This window comes from Camellia sinensis, chromosome 5 (assembly GCF_055761805.1).
Source record: "Camellia sinensis isolate YWXY chromosome 5, ASM5576180v1, whole genome shotgun sequence".
Taxonomy (NCBI): Eukaryota; Viridiplantae; Streptophyta; class Magnoliopsida; order Ericales; family Theaceae; genus Camellia; species Camellia sinensis.
This window is the reverse complement of record NC_138965.1, coordinates 70,976,102-70,985,970: the sequence shown is the minus strand read 5'-3', so window position 1 is coordinate 70,985,970 and position 9,869 is coordinate 70,976,102. Positions and strand designations below refer to the sequence as shown.

General features: G+C 33.4%; 1 protein-coding gene across 1 annotated transcript; it reads right to left on the bottom strand.

Moving 5' to 3' along the window:
* Window positions 1–7,778: 7,778 nt before the first annotated feature.
* Window positions 7,779–9,307, bottom strand: LOC114321982 (UPF0481 protein At3g47200-like). The gene is made up of 3 exons (XM_082871830.1): window positions 8,638–9,307; window positions 7,901–8,460; window positions 7,779–7,799 (listed from the first exon to the last, which is right to left on the bottom strand). Exons 1-3 carry the CDS (start codon window positions 9,305–9,307, stop codon window positions 7,779–7,781), a joined length of 1,251 nt encoding a protein of 416 aa, XP_082727956.1.
* Window positions 9,308–9,869: the final 562 nt, after the last annotated feature.

Genomic DNA, 9,869 nt, shown 5'->3' with positions numbered 1-9,869 from the left:
ATGTGAAAACATAAAATAAAATTGAAAAAAGTGAAAATCGACTATTTCGATTGTTCAATGGTAACAAAAATGATTGTTCAACTAATAAGCATAGTTCAAAAAAAATAACAAAATAAAACTAACTTTCGAAAAAGCTTTTAAAAAAAAACCTCATACAATGTGAATATTCATAATTTACAAATTTTTTTTTTTGAAATTACAATTTACAATTAATATACAACTAACCTTATAAGAACTAAATTCATACCAATGTGAATATTCACACCGCAACATGAAGCAAAATTGAAAGGAAAGAGAAAAAAGACTATTTCAATTGTTTAATAGTAACAAAAAATGATCCTCATCTTTATCATCATCTTTATCATTTTCACTATCATTAACAATTTATGCAATTTCACCAATCTAAATCAAACCAAACCCACCTTTGAAGAATATGTTTGTAACTAAATTTACTGGATATAAACAGAGATTTAACTTACAACAATGGATAAATATAGAGTTTCGAACACAGAGTAACAATGGATTAATACAGAACTTTGAACACAAAGTGACAATGGAAGAACACAAAGTTTCACCACAACAATTGAGGAATATAATATTATTTCACCACCATGTGTAAACTAGAGTTTTTAAACCCCTACCAAATAGAGAGTTTTAAATCCTAGCACAATGAAACAATACTACAAATATCACACCCTAAGTTTTAATTACTCGAAATCATTACCAAAACCCTTAATTTAGGTCCTTTTTTTTAAAACTTAATACATATACAAATGTGTATTACACTTGAGTAATAGAAATACAATGATACATCTTCTCTCTCTCTTAATGAATATTACAATGACAACAATACATGTCAATCTCCTACCATGCTACAAATAAATAAATACAAATTGGAACGCCCTCAAAATAAACCCATGAAGCATACAATATTGACATGCTTAGACAAGAGAATAAAGCAAAAATACATTTCATCAGAGTATTTCTTACAAATGCATTACATGTTAACAACAAAAGCAAATGCCCTACGGGCTTACAGCTTTCCAAGTCAACACTTGGTTACAAAAGAAAGAGTACTAACTCTATACAAAATAAGCCCTTGGCTTGATATACATGTAATACAAGAGTGAAATTACAAAAGATGTCCCAGCCACTAAGCCTCTCAAGTTACGTCCTTGGAGGTGGCATGCTACCTGTACCTGAAAATGATGTCCCATATAGGGTGAGCCAACGCCCAGTAGAGATATGCTAAACATAATATAAGCAATACCTAAGACATTAGCAATCGATAAATGTTTAACTCACATAAATCAATTCATAACCCATTTTAATTACATGACCAATTGTCCATGTTTTATTCCTGTTCTTATCCAAATTTCGAATCCATGATCCTGGCTCAGAACCTGGCCATATACTATAACAGAGATTTTATCTCATGTCAACAGTTCCTCCATTTCAATAATTCAAATGAGATAACATCTCATAACAAAATACTTCCATAAGTCTCAACAGATACACATATTTGCTGCATCATTAACACATATAAACACTTCATTACTTCATAAGTGATACATGGATTTGTTGTATCAACACTTCAATAGATACACAGAATTGCTGTATCAGTGGAGTCTATCCCCTATCTCCTCCCACATAACATCCGGTTTAGGAGTCCATCCCCTATCTGTCCCTAAACTGTGGAGTACATCCTCTATCTCCTCCCACACAACACAATGTATAGAAACAACTATCATATACATGTTCAATCAATACACAAATTCGATGTATTATTCCAATTGTCATACTCGATGACATATTCAATTGATTAGTTCCAGTTTGCCTAATCATCATGCATTGTCTACAACAATCACGACTATCCTCCACCGATAGCCCAAAGCAATTATTTCTAAACAGATAATAAATGCATCAACAGATAGCTTATCAACATTTTCAAAAGTGAGCGATAATAAATCCAACTTCACTATTCCATCTCATAATGAGCCAAATTCATTATGTTCAACTCAATTTCATATTCTCATAATAAATGTCATTAATTACATAAATGATCCCATTATACCCAAACATGGCATTTTTTCCCATTTTTCGAATATTGACCCAAAGGTCCAAATATCAACAACTAACATCAATAACCTTCTTTTTAGACCCAAAACAATTATATATGAGCCAAAAGAATAAAACCCCTCTTTTCATTATTACATAACTCAAACCCTAACTTCCAAAATCAAACCATCTGTACAAATAGCTCAACATCTATGTTAAAGCATATAAGAATGAGTAGGAATCCTTACCTCAAATTCGGAGCTCAAAGGTAGGAGATGAAGGAATCCGAAATGCTCCAAATCAAGAATTTCTCGGATCAAAAGATAGCCCTCGACAAACTCAACACTTTTTGTAAAGGCCCACGGGTAGAAGATTACTCTAACTAGATCAAACCCTAGAGAGAAGGTGAGGTTTTAGAGAGAGAGAGGCTTTCAAATCTAGGTTTGGGAAAGTAAGAGAGAGAAAGGAAATCAAAAAGTGATCCAAAAAGGTGAAATCCCGAAGTGTTATACCAGTCGCCCCGCTCAAGCATGGAAACCCCCGCTCGAGTGTCAGACACAGGCTCACGCTTGAGCGTCAAAAGCGCCGCTCGAGCGTCGATTGCACACCTGCAGAAGTTTTGCAGACATGGTCCCCGCTTGAGCATCAAACTCCCCGCTCGAGCGGAGGAACAAAATCAAAGGGTCACGCTCGAGCGTCAAAACTCCCGCTCGAGCATACAATACCTACAAACAAAAGTACTGGGATATGGAAATTTACGCTCGAGCGTCAAAATACCCGCTCGAGCGGAGAAGAAACAACAAAGGGCCCGCTTGAGCGTCAAAAGCCCCGCTCGAGCGTGAAGGCCAAAATCTGGGCATCAACCATTGGTTTCAAAGCACAACCAACCTGTTCCAAACCTGCCCAACACACCCCAAGACTCAAACACAAAGAGTAAAGGATGGAAAAGAGAATGAGATAACAACACAACCACAGAACCAAGTCCGGAATACAGTATACAAAAGAAAGGAAAACCGGGATCACTATACAAATACAAAATCCACTTCTTTTACATATACTATGAAGTTATACAAACAGACTCAAGAACTCCACAAATCTTCAATCAAATAATCCAAACTTTCTTCCTATAAAAAGATAAAACAACAATGGGGTGAGCACTAATGCTCAGTAGGAATCTCATAGTTCTCAATCAATAACTAACACACAGATAGAAATGATCATGCATGCAGGGTGATACCATATAGTAGAGTGATGTTTTATAATTTCAAAATATCATAAGTAGAGTACCTTTTCTCAAAAACTATTTGAACTCTTTTAAGAAAAACCTTCAGCCATCAAAAATCATCCCTTAACTTTAGAAAACCATTGATACGAGTGAAACAAACATATTTAAGAAACCACATCATTTAAAAGTTATTAACCAATTCCCAAGACATTTCTTATTTAATTTTCCATTTTTAATACTCTTCTTTTCCTTTCATTCTTCTTTTCTACTCTTCATTTTTAATTTAAAACCCCATAACTTCAAGTTTAGGTTCCTTTTTGACTCACCAACAATTCTCCTATACTCAATTCACACCATTAATTACACCCGCAAAGTTTCATTTCAAGATAACACAATATTAATAACCCTTTTCAATCCAATCCTTTATTTAATTATAGAACAATGCTCACAATTTACTCTTATTAACACAACTACTTCATTAAGTTTACCATCATAGTCTATAATCCCCATATCTATTTTTGGTTTCCATTATTTACAAATAATGCCTATGCACATTTCCTCTTTAAACCAAATTACACATCAATATGTAATTTCACAAATTCATCACAAGCAGCAAATAACACCATCAACTCAACACATAGCTCAATACAATCCACCTTTTGCCGGCTTACTACGGCGAGATAGCGGGCACCCAATTCATAACACTTTCCACCTTTTGCCGGCTACTATATGGCGGGAAGTGAACTCCCAAAAACCATTTTCATAAAAGCCATTTTCTTTCAAAAACCATTTTTCAACTTTTTAAAACCATCCCCCACATTGGCCAGCTACTATACGGCGGGATGTGGGCACCCAAAACATTTTCAAAAAACCAACCATTTTTATAATTAATTTTCATTTTCTTCTCAAAGATTTTCATTTCTCAATAAAGCTTGCAATCTCAACACATTTCAAAACTTTCAATTTTAGACAAAGGGGTGGTAAATACAACACTGGTAATGCCTAGGCTGGTGTCTGCAAGTAGACTCTATGAGCACTACCAAACTGTCATTTTTACCGATATTAACCGGAAGGCTCGACACCTATCCGCGTGGTTTTCTGGTCTTTCACCATGGACACTCAGGCCAACTTAACAAAATTTATCTACATCCCCTAACTGGACTTACCACTGTATTTACCCCTTACACACTTCCGTAGTTCTCATTACAATACCATTTCTTTCACGAATGTAAATCTCTTCGATTTAAAACCACAATGCACAATAATAAATGAAATGATATGCAATGCAAAAATTTCCATGGTTCATAACATTCCTTCTTAAGTCAACCATATACCATCAACTTCCTCATTTCACAAGTCATAGCATGGTCTCATCAAGGACTACACATGAAGTTTTCAAAACCATTTCTCTAACTCAATATATTTAAAAGATTACCATTCTTGCAAAACACATTATGGAATTTACACCCATTCATCTTCTATTCAAAGAAAGAAAGGAGTTTTATGAACGTTTCCATGTTCCCCAAAAATCTCTAAATTTCTAGGGTTTTCACCAAAAACCAAACATTTTCCATCCCCATAAAGAAACCCCATTGAATCATCCTCTTGAGTTGAATGACTAAACAAGCCCACTAGGAATTTAATAAAATAATTTGAGATTAAACCCATTTTGGAAACTCTACATTTTAGATCACAAAAATCAAAATCAACATAACCAATACAATTCCACATAATCACCACAATTCAACATATCTTAACTCAACACCACTAATTATAATTCAAGGTGTACTCCTAAATTTTCATTTCATCATTTCATCCCAAGGCTCCTGTTATCCATATCATTAACTAATCCTTTTTCCCAAATTTCATTTCATATCATAGCATGCTTTACAATATCCATAAATAAGGTTCAATCGCTAATTTTTAACATGATTTTCAAACACTTCCAAAATTCAATTAAACTTGTATATATACAATTCAATACCTCAATTTCATGATTCTACTTTCAATTTGGGTAATCTCATTATTTATCATCATGAATCAATTTAGGGTTTTCAAGAAAAATCTAAAATTTCAAGAAATATTCAAACTTCTTAAACCTTTACTTTTTATTCCAATTTTCCCATTGATTATACACCCTAGGTCTATAATCTATAATCTAAACCCAATAATAGAACCCCAACATTTCAAACCCTAACCCCAAAATTTCATGATTTAACACTATATGCTCAAAATGTAGATTTTGCATTTATATAATCCAAAATATCACAAATCCATCTATTAATGTATGCATTGAAGGAGAACTAGGACCCCTACCTCAAGATTGGAAGCTATGGGTGAAGACCCATTTTCAAACTTCAATGAAATCCCCAAAATAATCGGTCAACGCCTTGATCCTTGCTTGTTCTTGAACCTTGATGCAAGATCCATGGTGGATTGTTGGTAAGAATGGATGAAATCAAAGTTTTGGAGGCTAGGGTTTCGGACATGGAGGAGAGGAGAAGAAGAGAGGATGAAAAAATGAAGTTTTTGGGCCAAAATATCACTTTATACTGTCTGTTAGCGACTTGGTCATTCGAGCGAAAAAAATTTCGCTCGAGTGAGCATGCTTTCAGTACAGAAACTCAAAATTCAAACAGGTGTAACTCTCTCGTTCGGACTCTGTTTTAGGTCGTTCTTATGTCCAAATTGAAGCCCCGGAAACAAGATTTCCAATGGTTCCAGCCTCACATTCAAATTCAAAGTATGGAAGGAGAAAAGGGCAAAAGAGTGATGGCTGGTCAAAAACTCAAACTCAAACTCAAACTTGGGGCTTTTTATCTAATCTTACCTAAATACCTTGTTAAGGCTTCAATCAAGGTTCCAAACATCACCCAAGGGTCCTAATTATAATATTTAAAGTTCACTTGCCAACCCATCAATATCAAGAGTCCGACAACCGTACAAGTTTCAAGGTGACGGGCACCACTTTACATCAATCTAATGCGAATTAAAATCCGAGTCATTACAACAAATGTGAAAAAAACTGATAAAAAAGAAAAAACATAAATAATGATAACTACCAAAATAGAGGTAGTGACAAAAAACAAAATGTTTATATTCTTTTTCTATGTAATACATATCAATAATAAACATAAGGGTATAATAGTCTAACAAACAATATAAATCAAGAAAAAATGACCTCACGGAATAAAAATATAAATACATGAGACTAACTAGGTTATAATTTTCCTTGGTGGACTTATTGGGTTAGAATACGTCCAAATGGGATTTATCAATAAGAAAAACCTTTTAATAATGTTAATTAGAATTTTTGAAAGAAAATAGATACCAAATTAGTTGAAGATAGCTTGCTAAGTTTAAGAACTTACAATTTTATTTATAAAAACATAGTTACATGTGATTTATGAGTGAATTTTTTATTAAAAAAATTATAATCAATTAAATAAATTAAGATAAAATCTAAAATTTAAAATTTAAAATAGAAATTAAACTAATTAAAACTAAAAGCACCAAATTAATAAGTAACTAATCTGGCCAGGTGTAACTAGGAACGGTAGCTTGCATCAAATTACCAGGCATAAAAGCGATGTAAACGTTTTCTGTGTTTTTGGGTGAATAAGCTTTTTCTGTGTTGCATTTTGTTTTGTATTGCACACTGATTTATTTATTTATTTTATTGCGACATTAATTAAGGCAATAATATGAGACCACAGTTTTGTAGGACTCTCATATTATTAATTTTTTGATCGGGGACTCTCATATTATTAGGAATCACAATTTGTCCTCTCATATTATTGATACTATGATTTGTGATAAATCTAATAAATTGAATAATTTATAATTATTATTTTTTTGAATGATATATAAAAAAAGTTTTCATAAAATGAATGATTCAAATTATTAAAATAGAACTTTTGATGGGTTCCACAAACTGAATCTATACTACCATACTAAATCTATGGATATGTTCGTCAACTTCCAAATACATGGGGGCATCCAAGAGCTTCTCTCTAGTGATTTTCAATGTCCCTCCAATGAGTTTTAAAAACACTTCTATAGTATAGATTTGGATTTTTATGTCTAGGAAGATGGGTTTGACAGTTTCTCTCTTAGTTTCCTAGATACCATTTTAGATGTTCAACCTCTGTAATAGTCTCCTCTTCAAAGTAATATATACAAGGGGGAAATAAAGGGGTTTAGTTGGAAAAGGCAAAAAGAGGTGGCAATTTGAAATTCTTTTCTAAATTTTTATGGGTAAAAACATAATTTTTTTAAATTTCGAGGAGGGGTATTTGCCTCTCTTTGGTCTAGTGTAGATCTGCTTCACTGGAGAAGCTATAATTCTAATAGAATAGACATGGAAAGTAAAATGATAGTTCATTCTAAGAGAAATCTTTAGAACATATAATATTTAAACATAAAAACCGAACGTAGAAGAAATCACAAATACTTACATGATAACACATTTAATATTCTAAGTTTATGAGTTAACTTAATAACCACTACACTTATTCTGAAAACACATTCACTCTCACTCAGATTAATAAAAACATAGAAACTATCTACATTTGCAAATGCAGAATATTTTGTTAAAATGAAAAAATGGAAGCAAACAGCATCATCAGTGTCGGGATGGGGACGGACACGGGCACGGGCACAAAGGAAGAATGAAATGACAGTCTGTGTGAGAGTGAGGAGGAAGAGAAAAGCAGCTGCAATAGTGGCAACAGTAACCCACATATTTGTGAAGTAATCACGCTTCAATGAAGCTACTACTCTGTTCCACCTTCTCTTGCAATGAGCGTTCACTTTGCTGAACTGTTCAGCGTAGTAGAACGATAGCATAATGATAGTTCCTATACCCAGGTCGTTGAACATAACTGCCACCACTTCGTCATCACCAAGCCAGTTTTCAAGAACTTCGTGGCGACGACGTTGGGTCACGTCTTGTTTGCAGTTGATAAGTTGATCCATGAAATACGCATAATCAGTGAAATATTTGGATTTGTCATCCAAGGAATGTTGTTCATAGGCAATGATGTTTCGGAAGAATGTCTCTGTCGAATTAGCGACTGTAAACTTTGGTATTTTAAATAGATCATGTTCAAAGCATATATCGAACATGCTGAGGTTGAGCCCATCATTATCATCCTCTACAACCTCGAACTTGACACCTGCATCCTAAAGCTCTATCACACACGGCATTTTAAAGCAAGTTGTTTGATTCTTGTTTTGGTGGTTATTTGATTCATCTCTGGAGGATGAGGAGGGAAGACAAACGTTATGCACCAAATCAAGAAAATTCTTGCTTTCAGAGACAGAAAAATTTTCAAAATTGATTTTGGAAATACCGATCCTTCTCGGTAGGTTCTGAAAGATAGGCAATAAAGCCAACTTCTTGAGGGTGGGGGTGGGGGTGAGGGTGAGGGTGAGGGTGAGGGTGGAGGTAGTATCAGGATGATTCCGGTTTGGATTTTGGGTCACGCCCACACCGCAACTCATGTCATAAAATTCAGATATAACAAAGAATGGAAGTTGGTTTTCAAGTAGCATCAAGTCCCTGCAAATTTGTATCATCTTCCATGATACTTTGACTTCATCACCCACATGTGATTGTTGATGTTTATCCTCAACAACAAAAAACTCATACAGACCAAAAAGAAACTCAATAACAAAGCAAGCATCATATGACATCATTTTCACAGATTCATCACTATCGAGGTGGTCAACTGGGTCTGCATAACACTTGCGAGCTCTTTCTTCTAATTTTTTCATAGAGTCTAAATAATCTTTCTTACGTAGATTGTTGTTACGTTGAAGGAGCAATTCCAAATAATGCTCTTTACATTTTTCCATGGCAAGTAGTTTGGGTTGACAACGGTGGTAAGGCCCTATTGAAATTAGGATAGGTGTGTATGCCTTTTCATTTGCATTACGCAATCTTTCATGCACCCTGAAGATACAAGCTGCTTCATCGGCCAAAGCTTCTCTTTCTTCAATGTAGATGATAAGTTGTTCCATATTATTATCTGTTAAATTTGAAGGAAAACGTGATATCACCGACCTAAAACATTTATTTATTTATTATTATTTGCATATGTAGATTTCACGTAGTGATTTCCATTGTGTACAAAAATTTAATACAAGCAGAAATTTATATTTATTAATTATAAGTTTTGAAAAAAGGTGTCTATTTTTATTATGGATAAATTATAAATACGCGTTTGAGATTTATTTAAATACAGATTGCCTCATGTGGTTTTAAAAATTACATCATGCCCCTTTAAGTTTCTAAATGGATAACAAATGACTCATTTTATTAACAAATCATCAAGTCAATTAATAGTTTTTACTAATGTCAGAAATATATTTTAATTAACAATTCAAATAATTTTTTTGTTTTAAAAAAAGAGTAGTTAGAAACAGTTTTTAATCTTTTACTAGTATCACTCTGTTTGATATTGATTTTTTAATAACTATTTTTTAAGTTTTCAATTCATATTTTTTTATTGATTTTTTAACATTTCAATCAATTTTTTTTTACTTTTTACATCCACTAAATTTAGATACACTTAAAACATAT